Source organism: Taurulus bubalis (genome assembly GCF_910589615.1).
Source record: "Taurulus bubalis genome assembly, chromosome: 10".
Taxonomy (NCBI): Eukaryota; Metazoa; Chordata; class Actinopteri; order Perciformes; family Cottidae; genus Taurulus; species Taurulus bubalis.
This window is the reverse complement of record NC_136598.1, coordinates 8,813,219-8,831,186: the sequence shown is the minus strand read 5'-3', so window position 1 is coordinate 8,831,186 and position 17,968 is coordinate 8,813,219. Positions and strand designations below refer to the sequence as shown.

The window sequence follows — 17,968 nt, the reverse complement described above, 5'->3', positions numbered from 1 at the left end:
TCAACAATTAATCTATATCAGTATGCGTCTGTTTCTGTGACAGTTTAACGCTTATTAATCACACAGGATTTGCTCACTGTAGAGTGACCTTCAACAAAGCAGCAGGATACAGATACAAACAATAATGTGTCTCTCATAGGCGCCACACTTCTTATCTGATGAAATGACCTTAATGTAGGTCTATTAGGTCGGAGTTCTTCGCTTTGGTGTGAAAAAGGATGTTATGCTTCTCTCTCTAAAAACTATAGATATGAATACTTGGCTGTAGATAAACCACCATCTGGGAATTTACACAGATTACTTTCCTTGTTGAATGGCCATATCATCTATGATGAGCGAGAAATTAGCTGTCAGAGGAGGGGTATATACTGTATATACGTATAAGTATAAATTTACTACAAGTATTCACATAACTTTCCATCTGTCAAGCCAGTCAGGTGCATCAGGTCTATGTGTGTCCTCTTGTTGGCTGTGGTTATAAGCGAGGCCTCAGGACCGCAGAGACTGCCAGACGTATGGCCCTCCTATCACTGAGATACGTGCTGTACTGTACATGGAGACAAATGCAAGATTTATGTGTCAAATATCCAAACAACGCAGGACTCAGCTGCTGCATCAGTCTCATGCCTCAGCAGGCTGCAAAGCTGAGCCCAGCACGTATCCAACTTCCTGCACGCAATACAACAACCATGTGTGAAGATTTAACAGCCGCTTTAAATCCTGTCCAAAAAAGCAAATGCAGTTGGTCTTGTCTCTGTTTGAATGAAAATGAGCACTCAATCTCCTGATGAAGACAGAGCTGTTTTGTAATTCATGTGACTTTCCCAAACGAGGAGCTGATGTGGGCAATTCCCAGCACCTAGTGGTAGACTTGGGTTACTGCACACATGATGTTCACTCTTCACACAGACTCTCAAGACCTTTGACAGATCCATTGTAGAAGGCATTAACCTCTACATCTGCAGTTGGGCTTTCAAATGTATCCCAGAGTAGCTTTAAAGCTGAATCTAGAAGATATCCACACTGTATAACATGTCACATACATTGGTTTTCTACCCTGAGAGTCTTTAAAGCAATATCTTGCTGAAGATATTTGGTTCTAGAAGGCTAAAGCATAATTTCACATTATGCAGGAAATATAATGTCTGTTTGAAGAGGCTTCACTTGGAACTTTAATAACAATACAGACAGATGATCGATATGTGAAGAGCCTTTCATGAGAGCCACAATGCTAGAAAACTGCTTGTCTTCATAGATGGATAGATAGAAAGAAAGATGGGTATATATATATAGAAGGTGCTCTGTGAACACCTTTAGACTAAAATTCAACTGGAAAATGCTCCTACATCGTCCACTCTCACTCAGCTTTCATACGCTTTCCATTTCACAGGGCAAACATTACTCATCAGCGCCACTCCGTGGCGTCACGTGGCCCTTGATAATGGATCAAATGAACATGTGTAATGGCAGCAGGAATGCACGTGTGCAAACGGCTATAATTTGGTGAAACCGTGTCGGTGGTACTATCACATACTCTCCATTGTGATGCATTGTATACAAATTATTAAAAAATATAGCTCAAAGGACATACGCCTACAATGTATAGTATTCCCTTATATCTTCATGAAGAGTTGAGAAATCCATCTCCAAAAGTCATCGTCCCCTCCCACATAAAAGCCAATGCACTTGGACCACTATAATATGATATATGAGTTAAAGCCACATGCCACTCTGTGGAGTTTTAGTTCATTGGGCCTTCAACAAATTTCCCCTTGGGGATTAATAAAGTATCTACTCAACTTCAGTTCTCAACAGAATTTACAGTGACACATTTTAATCCTGAAAACGCACTGCTCATGCACTTTGAATATGGATCTATTTCAGAATTATATGTTTTTGTACTGACCCTATAGCTACCCGCTAATTAGAGAGAGAGAGAGAGAGAGAGAGAGAGAGAGAGAGAGAGAGAGAGAAAAAACAGCCGACACGAAGACAAATGAATTAATACCATTTTCAAAAATGCAAAAAATACATGTATTTCTCTCCACAAACGTGTCTCCTGTCGCACCACTGTGATGACACTTGTGCTATCAGACATGACCCGGTGAGAGGAGCTGACCTCATGTCTCATGCGGTGAACGCACCACGACACCGGGGGTCCGCGGCGCGCGGCGGGCTACTGACCTGCCAGCCTCCGCTCCCGGACATTCCTCCAGAGGAGATCCCAGGCTTTGGATGTGGAGCTCCGCAGCTGCTCGCTGAAAGAACGCCGGAGCTTCAGTTTCGCTGAGTTTCTTCTAGATGTCATCGCAAATCCTCCACTCGGACATAACAACAAAATCCTCTTCGTCCCACAAACACAAAAGTTGCATTAAGGTCTCCGACAGAAAGGGACCTTTTCCTTTCCCCCGGTGATAAACTTTGTTTCTACTGCAGAAGCAAAGCTGACTTTGGTGCGCGGTCTTCAAACGCAGTTGTCAACATTTTAGTGACACAAATTACATATTTTCCTCTCACTTAGAAACGGAAACCAATGAAAGGAGTAAAAGTAGCAAAGTGATTTTAAAGCGCCAAGACAGACTTTCACACTTCACCCCAGATGTGTGCGCGTGTGCGTCTGTATGTGTGTGTGTGAAGGGGTTCGCGCACAGCGAGCGCTACACGGCCGCGATACCTTCACATGTTGCAGGAAATAAGGGAATCGCCAGCTGCAGCACATATGTGATCCACCCAATGGTAAGTGGCCTATGACTGGAAGGGAGGGATGAAGAGCTTGTAGGACCGATGGGATCAACAGATGGCGAAATAAATCGTCAGTTTATAATTGCTATTTTGCATTTAAATATTGAGTAGTCTATTGATGATATATGTAGGCTACTGCATGTACTTTGTTGAATATTAAATGTCACACTTGATGACCCATCAAACATCCAAATGTTACACTTTGGCATAGTTTAATTTAAACAAAAAAGATCACCGCAAGGAGGCCTCTATAAATGTGCTGTCAAGGTGATGTTAATAGTGATTGTTCACGTCTGATGATTGATCTCAAAGAGGACATTCCTTGAAGGTTTCTATAACCATGCAATGTTAGAACAAATATTTTAGGCCTACATCTCACAGCTTTGTTATAGATTCAGTATGTTAATAAAAGTATTCTCGAGAACCATAATTCATGTTTTGTTTTACTTTTAAACATTTGCAATTAACAAGGTTGACATAATACATATAGATAAGTGATGACAGAGGAAAGAAGTAATCAAAAATATAAAAATGTCTATGAACGTTTCTTTGACACTTCATAAAGCATTTCCAGAATATTTTTCCAACAAAAAATAGTTTGTTGTGTATACACTGTCCATTTAATAATATCTGAAAAAAATACATTTAATTCAGATGACAACTAAATACTCTTTGTAATAATGCTCTGAAACAATGTCTGGATACTAAGTCCAATGTCAATTTCCTTTTCAATCTACTTTCCGTTTTAGACAAAAAGGCTTCAAACAATTCAAACGTAGGACCCGGAAGAAGGAAGTTGGAAATCTACGTGAAGCACCTGAAGGCATCACAAGCTGGACACGCTCAACACCCCACCACATACACACATGCAGCTCTCAAATGACACACTACAAAATTTAGCAATCACTTTATCCAGCCCAGTCACTAACATCATTATCGTGCCCAAAACAATGAGATGTAAAAGGAAAAACGACACCGCAACATTACAGAAATGTTCCCTCGGGAATACTCCCAATAATACCGCAGCAATCATAGAACTTGAACATATATATAATTACTTTTAAACTATTGTGAAAGTGTTTCTTGGGTATCATTTCTACCAGCTGGTACTTTTGTGTGGATGCTTCTAAAACAGTTGAATAACAGAGACCTATTTATTAACTATTAATAGGATTTTGACCGTAATCTCCTATCAGCAGGATGTTGTCTATTATTTTAAAGCTTAGCGAGAGTTCATCGAGTTCTCCCCAGGTAGGTTGGAGAAGGTCAAGAAACATGTGTTCAGTTTCAGCACCATTTACTTTTGTTGTCACAATAGCTTGCGCCGCAGATACGGAACAGACAATACAACTTCAGCTCATGTCCGAAGAATAGACAAGATAAGTGATATACTGTATACTGCTGCATACTAGACACCAGCAGTAATGATGATACCATAATTATTTTAGGAATTTCCTCCTATTATTGTGTGCCCAAAAAGGCAGCGCATGACCTAAGAGCGGTGATATCATATCGGCTGTATTCATTTATTTTTCGCCAGCTGGGATTATTGTTGCAACAGGTTTAAAACCATTACACACAGAGGGACTGGCTGAAGATTGACAGTTTCTTAAATGAACAAGTCCCCGTTGACCTTAGTTTGGCCTCTCTGTGTGAAGCTGAGCTAACATTACTTAATTTCAATGAGGAGATAAACCCTATTTGCAACCGAGCAGGACAAGTGATTTACAGATTATTAAAGGGTCACACAGTGGGACACATGGGCGCCAAAAGAGTGGAGAATATTAATGATTCCATTTCTTTTGAAACTGAAATGATGTGCAGCCAGGAGGAATAACAGTGTCTCAGTGAAGGGCTCTGATTTGACTGGATCTGACATCAAAACATTAACATCTATATTCAGTTAATAGACTCTGATGTTTCTGTTATTCTCTCTTCAGCATTGAGCAAAGATTGTGCCTTCCTATGAAGCAAAACATCAAAAGTTTCTGCTCATTTGCGGTGAGGGAACTAAATAATTCTCAGACTCTGACAGCTTTTCATCTGCATTGGGATCTAACTGAGTTTGCTAGCGTTACTTTAGGGTTTAACAAGTCACAGGAATGAAACACGCAGGCTTCTTTGGTTCAGTGCGGGTCAGAGGGACGAACCTGTTCACCAGTGATCATCAGCACGTTGCTATTTTCAGCCCCGCTTATTGAGACCCCAGGACCCCAAAAATATGCACACTTGTCTGGAGAACCTGTTTCATTTGATCCTGGGACTTTTTAGGAGGGGTCAGGGTTCGGCCGAGTCAAGGTCACGTGACCCAGGAAGCTTACAGAGAAAAAGGCTGAACACAGTAACTAACAAACTAACAAAAGATGCAAGCAGTAACTTACTAACAAAAGATGCAAGCAATAATAAGTTAGTGATTTGTTTCATAAAGAACCATGAAAACAATCTTCCAAACATCATCCAAACATCATTTTACAAATCCCTCGATTGACATGGGTTGCAAACAGGATAATGAATGAGTGTAATATGTTGAAAACAAGGTATCAATCTCCTGACAGGGCAGGAATGGACAGACAGACAATATCGTCCCTGTCAGCCCCCACGAGTAAAAGTGATGGAGGAAGCGCAGCGACAAGGCTCTGACCTCTCTCCACATGAATCACCAGAGAGTATACACAGCCCACCGCTGCGCCTCTCCTCTCTTAGCACAATAAAAAAAAAACTAACTTGTACAATAAAGATGAGCATTATCGCTGCGAGGATCATTGTGGCTAGATGATGACTTAGCCTCTGGAAAGGCCCTCGGCAGTGGAAGTAATAGCAGATGCAACATCAGGAGAGGAAACATCAATCAGCTTGGGAATGTTTTCCCTTCGCTGACTCACCCACTTTGTTTGTTTTGGCCGGGCAGCTGAGAGAAAGCGCTCGTTTTCCCTGAAAAACTGGCACATCTTCTGGGCTAGTTTTTGGTCCACTTCCTCTCGCCATCTCCCTCCCCCATATACAGAGAAACACACACATATTTATTTGTACTCAACTTATCTAAATTCCAGCGTTTGTGTGTGTCTTTGCTGTGTCCGGGTCTGGTGACTGATGTGGAATGCTGCCCCATAGCTGCAGTGGGAAAATCCCAGATGTGAGGAAACTGGTTTCTCCTCCATGATTGGGTCATGTTGTTGGCCAGGAGGTCTTAGACTGAATAGTCTGGGAGATGGCTCTTCCCAGCCTAATGGAAACAAGGCTCGGGGAGCGAAGAGTGGGGAGATCTCCCCTCCATCTCCACCCCGGCCCCGGAGGGCTCGTCCCAGGCATGTGCTATAAATTTCCTGACAATATATTCCCAAGTCCAGTTCATTTTTCCAGAGGAGCCACACATGTGGTGTATATCTGGGTTTAGATTATGGGGTTGGGTAAGGAGGAGCTGACTTTGGTCCCAATCCATTAAAGTGGCCACTAATTCTGTTTTCTTACAGGGCCGCGTGTTGGAACGTTTCTTCCTTTAGTGCAGGTTGTCCTTGACGGAATCATTAACTCCCAAATGGACGATCAATTACATAAAACCTGTTTCCAAAATAGAGGTGAAACAGTAAAAAAAAAAAAAAGGTAGATTTTTACATGCACCCATAACATTTATCAAAATCTTCCCACATCAGCAGTTTGTTCAGTGACTTGATGTCTAGAAATAAGAGCTTGCAGGGCTCAAAGTTTGCATAAAGAGGCATGAGGAATGTAAAACTGGCATGACAAGCGTACGTGGCTATTGTTTCATTGAATGACAAAGCATGTAATGCTGTCAGGTCTGAATCTGTTAAGGCTGTGTTGCCCACAAAAATGCATGGGAAAACATGTACACCACTGTCCAGCACCTGGTTTCTATTAGAGCAATGAGGATCTAATCACAGAGGTACATTTCTCTCTCAATCACTCTCACTGCCTCCATTTCACTCTTTTTCTCACAGGGGTGGCAGATGGAAAACAAGATCATGTTTTATTGATTTTAAGTCAAGATTTCAAGCTGGTTTTAAGTCTCTTTTTTCACCAGGGACTAATTTCTATCACCTTTCTGTTGATGTGAAATTCACACGTGGGGGATTTTGCTCCAAGGCACAGCAATCACCGATAAATACAGCTGACAGAATAACTCTTCATAAATTACAGCTTACTGTAGCATGACATTGGCCTTTCAAACAGGAAGTCAATGTTTATATTTCAAGATGACCGTTGTCCCAAGAGAGAAACTGGAGTTAAGAGTCTGACGAAGACCAAAGAAGAAAATGTCAGCTGCTTAAAATTAAAACTGTGGTAGGGCTTGTAGTTTCCCCTCCAATGACAAATGTCTGATATATTATATAGTCAGTTTTACAGTTTTAGCCCAAAGGTCTCAAGCTGCTACACATGATTCTCAAAATAATAACAGAATAGAAAATTTCCATTTTATAGAAACCAAACTGCTGTCAACATCTGTGTGAACAGTGAAAGTGTTCTCAGACTACCAGTTTACGGGAAAAAAATGGTAGTCACTTGATTTATTACCTCAGTAAACTTAGTAAACATGACTTTATGGTCTCAATCTCTAGTTTCAAGTCTTCTTCAATACAGCAGGATGTTAATTTCGTAAATTATGGTTCCATTTAGAGTAAAATAGACAATAAAGTAGGGTATGCATTCAGGCTTGGCTGCCTTGTAATTAAGAAGACATCACCAGTTGTCCGTGTTTTCATCTCACAACTTTAACCCTTTCACAGTGTGTTTTAGTTCATTAAAATCAATTGTATTATAGTCGCCTGAAACTGTCTTGTACAGCTTTTAGCTCCAACCTATCATGCCCCTTCTGGTTGCAAGATTCAGATGGCCAAAAACAAAGATGCTCATGGCCAAAATGCAGAACTCGAGGCTTCAAAACCACAGTCCACATACCAATAGAGGATGTCAAGGTGACTGTCCACTTCTTAAAAACAGTCTATGCTCCACTCTACTAAAAAAATCAACTCTCTCTTAAAGATCAGCAAATGAATAATCAGTACAAATAATAATTCTGCTCAACTCATCAGCCATGATAAGCTGGAAGTACGGTGAAGGTATTGTTTTCAAACTAAGATAACAACAGGTCCTGCTGGGCCCTTAACTTTTAATGCCGCCGAGCAGGGAGGATACAGGAAATCTGCTCTGCCTCTGCCTGCTATTGCTCTTTGATTACTGAGCCAAATTGTTTAATCAGGTCTGAAACCACAAGAAAGCTGGAGTGCTACACTGCCCCAGGACAGAGCCTCTTTTAACGGCGTGCTGCCTTTTTTGTTATCTGGGTGCAGGTGGAAGTGCACAGCTATGTAAATCTCCGGTAGCATGGTTACTCCCGGCCTTGCTTCAGTGCAGAAGGACACAGTGTTTGGTGTGAGCCGGGCCACGCGCTCGGCCAACCCGAGAATGCGGAGGCGAGGACTGCAGGCCCAGTGGAGGCGCAGACTTTTTGCCTCCCTGCAACATCTGGAATCTCTGTGGTTTATGTGGGAAATTTGGGAGGCCAATGTGGTTGCTGTATCTAAACCGACCCTACGGAAATGTTCTTGGCTTGGATACTGTGTGTGTGTGTGTGTGTGTGTGTGTGTGTGTGTGTGTGTGTGTGTGTGTGTGTGTGTGTGTGTGTGTGTGTGTGTGTGTGTGTGTGTGTGTGTGTGTGTGCATGCAGGAGCACTGAGGAACTACAAAGTGGAGCAGCAGATTCGATAAAGCTTTGCATGAGAAAGGAGTTATTGTTTGGATTTGTTTACTGCAGAGTTGTGAGCGTTCATATGAAAGGTGCACACATAAATACACACAAAAGGAGATATCAGGACTCCAGCCTGTTGACTGTTTTGTCACTAAATCCCGGGGCATGCTCTTGAGGTGGTGTGGACCGTCCTGCCTCATTACTTCCTAAATCTGGTTTCTGCCTTTCTTTTCAGTTGGCAGCTCAGTGCTGGACCAACCTGCTATATATATATATATATATATATATATATATATATACACACACACACACATACACACACTCACGCACTCACGCACACACTCACACACAGTGCCTGTCCTCCTGTGACTGGCCTGCATCCTGACACGGCTGCCCACGTCTCTTTCCACTTAGTTTACAAAACCCAGGCCTAAATTCCTCACGACAAACACTCTCACCGTGGTCGTTTTGAGGAAGTTGTTCCCCAAAAGGATTTATTGCTTCTTTTCTAATTGGCAGTGTGGTAATAATTGGGAGTCAGAACAATAAATCTGTTTCCTTTCACCGCAGAACAATTAAACTGCCGGATAATACAGTTTCTGACAGGATCAAACTAGATGATTTATACTTGGCCCAAACATGATGGTAATAGTTGAACACGATGATCTCATACAGTAAAAGGGCCTTGAAGACATTATTAAATGATATCATGGGCTATTGTATGTGTGATAGCTACAATAATTGCAATGAAAATGTTGAAATTGCAATAAAAACGTTAAAAGATTTCAGCGTGGGTTAACCAAATAGTTTCTCTAATGTTTTCACAACCTTGACAAATTACTGTATATACAAAGAAAAGTCTAGAAATACTACAGCCCCCCCCCCCCCCCCCCCACTCTCTCCCTGTCAAACAGCCGAGTTGGCCTCTGCACTCAGGAAACCACAAGTCATTTTCCATCTCTCCATGTGTGGAATTTTTCATGCACTCGTCATGCCAGCAGCACCCTTTATAGTCTGAGCTGGATCTATGACGACTTGCTTATATATTTAGCGCATGATGTCACTGATCTGGCACCTGTTAGCCAACGGACAGACGGGGAGCACAACTAACGGTGGAATCTGAGGAAAATGTATTTTCGTGCAGCTATTTGCAGGTTTTAATCTCGAAATATTCAAAGAGCTGATGAAAATGCAAATGCTTGGCCATTTTCAAACATCGTGGTGGAAAGAAATGTGCGATGCTAACTTTTCTTCTCAATACTGAAGTCACTTCTAATATACACATATTCTTAGGGGTAACAGAAAGGTGAGACATTCATTGACACGCCTCCTTTTTAACCAAGTTTTAAAACTCCTTTGTTGCGATGACTCACATCATGGCTCTTGTTGTGTTCCCTTCACTAAGAAGACAAAGAAGAAGAAGGGTCTCTCTTCCCCACAGTACTCTCAAGCTAATCCACACTGTCTTCTAGGCCTAAGGAATACATTGTTTTCACATTTTTCTCATCACATCTGTGCTCACGGACACAGAAACAGAAACAGTCAATCCAATTGATGATTATAATGCTGTATAAGACTATGAGTATGTGGACACAACTTCAACTTCAGATCTGAATGTTACAGCAGTCAAGGACACTTTATACAATAGAGTTTCACCTCTGTGGCAACAAATCAAAACAAATGTTTAACACAAATAAAAAACACATCTTTTCAGACTATACCTTAAATAAAGAAAGTTGCATTTTAGTAGCATTTAAATGTAATTTACTTATAGAACCTTGTAGTTTGGCCTTCTTGAATAAATTGTACTTTCTTGATGTTCTGAGTTTGTACTCATGGTTGAATGCACTTATTGTAACTAAGTCGCTTTGGATAAAAGTGTTAGCTAAAGGAAATGTAAATGTTTTTCCCCAGTTTGGTGTGAAAGAACATGGACTGCACAGAATGACCTCAACCCCGTCCAACATTTTTGGGAGGAACTGGAATGCAGACTCCAAGCAGCATATTAGTGATCATGCATTTGGATGAATGGCATATGGTACAATTCTTCTAAAAGGATCTATTTGTTGAAAAAACGTGATTTCCCCTGTTGGCTGAGCGTGCACATTTTCTGTCACAACAAAGACAAATCATAATAAAGGTCTTGAGGTCAGAATCCAATAGAGACCAGTGACTATCAACAGAGTTTATAATCCTATTACAGCTCAAAACATCCAAAGTCTAAAATATGATTTTTGTTTGTTTTGTGATGTGCATATTATGGTCTGTAACAGGCCTCCAGAGATATAAAAAGAGAGGCACTGCAGCTGCCTGAGGTCACAGTCAGCCTCCACCAGCAGGCAGTGACCCGGGGTGAGACTGTAGGCCTGGGCTCTGGGAACAGCTGGGGAACATGCAGGAGTCAAAAACATAAGACACCCCTGCTGTAATGCATTAGTAGCTATTCACATTATACAATACACACTTTTGTTTCATCTATTGCTGGACTGGTGATTTATATGGCAGTGTATACTCACTGAGGGCCCACAGAGGAGTCATTTCACAACTACAAGGCTGGTAGATTGAGAAACAAAATATGTGATGATGTTTCACATAAATAAATAAAATGTTCACATTCTCATCAAATCTCCTAATTTACAGCGAAGGATTTGACATGTTTTTAGTTGCTGGACGGAGCAAAACTAAACAGGGAACCCCACTATGGATAAACATACACTATAAAGAACTACAGACACACTTACTTAGACATTGAAAGACAATTCAAAGAAAAGTACATAATTCAATTGACCTCTTATATGGAAAATGCATAATGCGCCAAAACCCCACCGCTATTCCTATTATCAATAGAAATGCTGCCAAAAGAAAACAAAAATAAATATATCAATCTCACCAATAACATCTGTATGTAACTAGAAATATTTGCTGACAAGGGGGCATTCAATTTACACATTTCTCTGGTTTTACATTGCACATGTTCAAGTTTATTTCATCCCCCTTTCACAGTCTGGAGAACTTGCCAAAGACACTTCTCTCAGTGGTAAAACACTTTGCAGCTTGATTAGACAATCAATAAAAGCAGCAAGGCTGCATTTGGGAATCCATCATTTGACACAGCCACTAAAGGAAACATGGCGAGATTAAAACACTGAACACATCCCTTTTCCTTCTGTTGTCCAGCTTTTCACTGGGAATCATTCACACCAATGTGTGAGAGAGACAGGGCTTAACGTTACTTTCCTTACAAATAGAAAGACGTCTCCAAGGGATTCACAGAGTTTCCTCTTTGTTTTTACTTATAATCAGTAGCAGGAGATTTCCACATTGAAAGTAGATTAGCATATTTATTCAGAGAGAGGATCTGTGTAAACGCACACAGTCTGTCTGTTTGAAAGCTCAGAGTGGGAAACTTGGTCCTGACAGTTCTGGGCCACAGAGTGCTGTTTAAGCCTCATTTCGCCCCTAGACTGGTGTTTGGGAAGGTGATGTTTATCATAACAAAGCACATGACCATTTATTTATGCAAGTTAAAAGTCACAGAGTTCTGCGTAACTGCTTCTCCTTGGAGCCTGTCAATCTTTCTGTTTGTCTAACCTCTCCGCTGCAATCTTTATTTTTCTGTTAAACACAAATATATTTACAAAATATAAATTAGCTGTGAACGAAATCATAACCATATCCATTACAAAATATCATGTCTTCCAACAGAAAAATGTGTCTTACGCCAGACAGATAAATGCAGCAGCGTCCTCCTTATATGTACTGCAACTGTGACGAATGTGGAGCTCTCGGCGTTGCAGTGTCACTGCGGATTCATTAATTCTTTGATTAAAGACAGCAGGATGACCATTTAGCTGCCTCCTCTCACCAGAGGAAGCCATTCATTTCCACACTGCAATTAAAGAGACTGGAGGGAATATATTTCCATACAAATTACGCTGTGCGAGAGGGAATAAGGCACTTTTGGCCCATCATCTACTCGAGACTTGAAAAATGCTCGATACACGCTGAGTAATGCCTTCAGAAAATAAACATGTGAGAAGGAGGATTAAGCTTTTCTTCCTCCCTCCATAGACCAAATCTTCTCTGAGTATATCCATATGCGGTTTTAGAATGGAGCTCTGTTTTTTGTGTTTTTTTGCCTCAGAATAAACAAAACAACACGTCAAGTGGGCTAAAAGGTCTTGTGTTTTTTTCCATAAATTCCTTACATAATCTTAAATAAATAAAAAAAGTAGGAAGAGTTTTGAAATCCCCCAAACTATTTTTGAAAACTCTTTTCCTTTTATCATTCCTAAATGGTGGCGTGCTTACTATGAGACAAACTAGTCATTGTGCAGCAGAATTCAGGGCTGTTATAACAGAGCTGAGTGAAATGAAAAGTTCATTAAAAAAACTCACTAATGTGTCCTGCAGGTTCCTTAAATTTCTGTCACGTCCGACCGACCACTTTTGCGTTTGATCAACCAAATGTAAGTGTTATACAATGTCGGAAATGTTTCATAAGAGTTACATGTTTGCAAACTGTATATGCATGTATATACATGTATGTTTTAAGATGATAAAAAGATCACTTGTCTTAAATGTAAATTTACCCTTCACTAAGTCCGCCCCCCAATGCTACTCCATCAAGTTGTCAGTGCTACCATGGAGCCCACACTGTCACTAACTACACGTCTTGCATCAACTGTATGAATTTGAAGGATATATCCAAGCTGTCAAAGAGATACCTGAAGCCTACAGATCACAGTGTAAAACCACCACATCACCTGGCAATCGAGAAAAAAGACAATGAAATGAAGGAACAACACTGGACCAGATAGGTCTTTATTCACTGTTCCAATCTTTAAAAATTAAAAGCAGCATGTGTATACATGTACTTTCAGTACATAGAGGAGCATAGAAGGGCTAATGCTGATACACAAACGTACTCTTCTAATGTTAGCTCCACAGAGTTTTAGGTAAAATGTAATGTTTTTCTGATGCTGTGTTATAATTGGCCAAACTGCGTTTAAGGGCGGGACTTAACAAAAGGTCAATTGGGAGCTTGTAAGATACATGTTCCTTTTTTTTATATTCAAGATTTTAAATGGATACTCATCTCATAGGTTGTTCTTTAATAGCTTGCTATTAACCAGAAATACAGATTGCTTCTTTTACGGGCAGCTGTCGATGGAAATGGTGTGTACTTGCAAACACACTGAATGTGCAGACCATGTGCATATGAGAGCAATAAAAAGACGCTGCACATTCATAACACAGAATACCAATGATTTTCTCACTGCTGCTTTGCTATTTTGGATCTAGACCTGAAGAATGTGCTTTCCTCTCCTGGACAATGTCATTTTAATGAGCTGGACAGCATTGTTATGGACGATACTGAGAACCATCTGGCCACCTCGTATCCGTGTCATAAAAGAGTTCTCCTTAGCCCAGCTGTAAAATACAAACAGGGAATATCACACCTAATGTGTCTGACTCTCTGCCAGCTTTGTCCTTTTTACAACATTCATCACTCATTCAGCTATTTTATTATTAGATTCCAGTTGAAGCCATATGTTGATTTCATTAACTTCGTGATTAAATATGAAGTTGACAGTGACACCATCTCTAGTCTGGTTTATTTCAGCCAAGACAGGCGGCTGAAAGAGAAAGCATGTGGTTTATACGCAGCTTGCTATAAAAATCATAGGTTGGGAAAATAGAATGATGAATGTATTTGAGGAGAATCTCATAGCCGTGTTGACAAACTTGTTGATGTTATTCACGGTGGTCTCACAATGGTTTCCAAGAATTACAGTTAGGAATGACCAGTGATCGGTCACAGCGCATATCTCATACACACCAGCAGACCACACATTAGTTAACTGCTGCATAAAAGTGACATGGAATTTTTCCAGACCATAATGTCCACTTGCGCGTTACCATCATGCACAACAGAGGTCATGTGAGAGTGCAACCTGAGCCCAAAATGGCATCTATCCAAATCCCGCAGCTGCCCCCCAAGGGCCACATCACACAGGCCAAATATTTCCCCTCAGCAAAACATAAAACAATGATCTGGCACGCAGCCTAATTTTAACTGCATCCCGCCATGTGACCAATATATAGAAGGCCTTTAAAATAAGAGACATTCTCGAGACACCGGCTGGGAGGAAGGGAGCTGACACCTGTGGCTGTCAGTCTTATTAACATTGTCTGAGGCCTGAGCAATGCCACCATGCCCATAGCCAGGACACAGTGCAGGATCCACTTGCAGGGAGACTTTCATGATGTGCCCGACCGCAGCGTAGCATGCAGAGTGTCTATCGCAGTACAGTGTTGACTGCAGGCCGATACTGAACAGATCCCATAAAAGATCAAGCTTAAAAACTGATTCTGATTCTTAACTGAACATGAAGTTCAGTTAAGAACAGAACCAATTCTTTCCTCAGCATGTGCAAAAGGCAATTTCACATGGCAACAGAGTCTACATTCTACATTTCGGCATCATGGTTCCTTTTCTCGCTGGAATGGGAACAGACGCATAGGTGCCAAGAATGGACATTCCTTTTCAATTCCAGTGAATGCATTTACAATTAGATTAAAGGTAATACAGTGTAAACATGCAGGCAGTGTGTGCTGAGTTCTAAAGGTAGTCTCTCATACAGATGAATATTTATTTAGATTTCCAATATCCATTTGGTCACTACTGTTATCACATTTACAGATGTATTGTTTCTACCTGCTAAACCTGGGTCAGTGGGTGCTATCCCAGCATGCACTTAGAACCGAGGAAGAGAAACAGACCCGGACATGGTTGTCAGGCTCATGACGAACAGAGGGACAACATATTTAAAACTCAGAGATCTTAACTGACTTGTTTAGTGATAACTTCTGAGGGATGTAAGCACTTTGCATAAAAAAACTGCTGGAAAAATGAATTTAGTCTTACCTGCCCCTGCTGCGTTGGTCATCTTATTAAACATCTGCAAGACAAAGGAAATAAAAAGCTATTAGTAACTGTAGCACAGTAAGATCCTTTTGAGCGGAGAGTACTCATCACGAGGAGCTGGATAGCTGAAACTATGGAAGAGGGATTAGAGCAATGACAATGAAATTAAGATTTTGGCTTTTGCTATTTGAATGTAGCTCAACGCTGAAAAAGCATGTCACATTATTTGGCTGTGGAAACCATTAGAGGCACACACACCCAGTTCCCTGAATTCAGGAATAGAGGATGTTACCCTGCATTCTTCTGAAGTGCAATCACTGCCGTAATGACGAAGTCAATAAAGGGAATCCGCAGCAGGAATGGTGGCATCATTATTTAGCACTCATTAATTTAGAGGCACCAGCTTAAGTCAGGAAATGAAAAGGAAACACCATAAGATTCAAACTTTGAAGATTATACATTTTATTGAGGCCCATTGTTATATTATTTGTGTTTGGGAAAGTGGTGTAAGGAAATGGATAATACATACTACCTATTACTGCAAAATGAAAGAAAACTAAACAGGATTCTCACTTAAAACCAGGCGGCAACCTTTGATTCTGACTGGTGAAGCCAAATCAGAAGTGCCTTAAACTTGCATTCTCTCTACCAGCCATCTGGGGTGACTTACTGAAACTCTGGTTAAAAAAAGAAACTTACCACTTGATTAATCAGGAAACATTGCAAATTATTGTCTTAATTGGTAGTTTCAAGTCTTCGTCAATATGGCATAATGTTAATTTAGTAAATAATGGTCCCATTTAGAGTAGAGGGGTGGCTACCTTGTGATTGGTCGCTACCAGAGCCGTATACCGTGTCTCTAACACAGCGTCACTCTTCCGCAGTCCAAATATGGTCACTTTCGCTCACTGGTTGCAAAAAAACAAGATGGCGATAGCAAAAACCCAAGATGGCGGTGGCCAAAATGCTAAATATAAGACTATACAAATCACAGCCCACAAACAATGGGTGATGTCCTGTCGACTACGTCCACTAAGAAGTATACCATCTATGCTTGTGATAGAGGTCCTTGTTTTTAATGGTTCCTTTTGCAAGAGATGAAATGACGGCCAGAGGCCAGAGCACTGAAAGTGTCTTCCTGATCTGTACCGGTCAGGAGTGCTTGCTCTCCCTTGCCAAGCTCTCCCCTCCATTTTCCCTCAGTGCCCCACTGGTCTGATTTACGCTCTTGTTTGCTTTCACTGTTTCCACATTTCTTCCCTGGCAGAGACAAAACGCTGCAAAAACTCCCAACCTGCAGGTCTGCAATACTATTGACTCTCCATCATGACGGTCACTTGGCAATCAGCCCACGTGGTGCCGATTCAAACTTCCATCAACGTATCTGCAAAGGTTTCATAGGTCAGTTGGACTCAACATAATAAGTTAGTCGTGTACTGCATGTTTCATGAGGGCCGTGGCCCCCCACTGTTGTCATGGCAGCAGAAACGCTCGCAGTGTTAAGAAGCACTTGACTGGATGAGCGACCTATATGGCTGCCACTTTGCTGTGACAAAAAAAAGACCTGATTGGCTGGATTTAAAAGGACAGGTGGTTTTGTGTCTTTGTTACACGGTATGAGGTCAGAGGACAGCGGACACCCGGGAGTCCAGTTTTTATTTATTCAGATGGAGTGGAAGATTTAAAGCAAAGAGAGTCACAGCCAAGACATTTCTGGCAGGTTATATTAAACCCTCAGGGGTGTCCATGTGGTTCCAGGGTTAGCATGCTCAACCACTCCAGTAGGTGCTGTTATGTCTCTGACTCTTACTTAACAGAGAAACAAGAAAAACAAGACATAAACGTGTGACTCAGACCCTTAAATATGTATATGTACCTCTGTTTAAATATGGAAGAGGTGAGCAGGGTCTCTGAAACCTATGAGGGGCAGCCACTGATATATCCCTCATTATTGACTGAGATTTGGCACAGTCTGGCAGAATTTCACCACATATCTAAACACTTCTGTAACAGAGTTCAAAGGCAGGGTTTAATGTACATAAACATACATGGCCATCCTCTGTGTCTTTGAAGGGAGGGAAATGCAACGGACCTGGTAAGTTAGTCTCCTCGGACCAGCTTTAGACCCAGTTTCAGAAATAAACTTGCAAAAATGAACACTCCAAAAACCGGACGCTGGGCCCCAGTGGAGATGTGCCGATTTGACAGGGCTTCAAAGACTCCAACACGTAACTCTTCTTTTTTTCAACAGCCCAGAGAAAGTATTTCATCCTGGCATATCTAGAGCGCTGACCCACTTTAAACACATCGGCGTAGCTCAGTCCAGTGGCAGTCAGATGGTGGACACATGTCAAATGCTGCAGGTCAGGAAAAGTGACATCCTCCACGCAGGAGCAGCAGGAGTCTCTTTCAGAGCTGTTGTCTTTGCTCTCGCCAACAACCATGTTGACACGGAGTGGCAGTTCTGCGTGGGTGAATGATGGCTGCTGTCCCAGCACAAATGACACTTTGACTGAGAGTCAACAGGGCAGTTACAGGACCTGTCAGTCCCAATGACAGCGTGTGGCCTGTTCTGCCCATTTCTGTCAACA

At 41.4% G+C, this 17,968-nt stretch overlaps 1 protein-coding gene across 1 annotated transcript in view; it reads right to left on the bottom strand.

Annotated features, from left to right (window-relative positions):
• stard13b (StAR related lipid transfer domain containing 13b) overlaps window positions 1-17,968 on the bottom strand; it is a 56,332-nt gene that overhangs the window by 26,938 nt on the left and 11,426 nt on the right. The window contains exon 5 of the mRNA XM_079224724.1: window positions 15,378-15,411. Coding sequence (XP_079080850.1) covers window positions 15,378-15,411 — 34 coding nt within the window. The remainder of the gene's footprint in view (window positions 1-15,377; window positions 15,412-17,968) is intronic.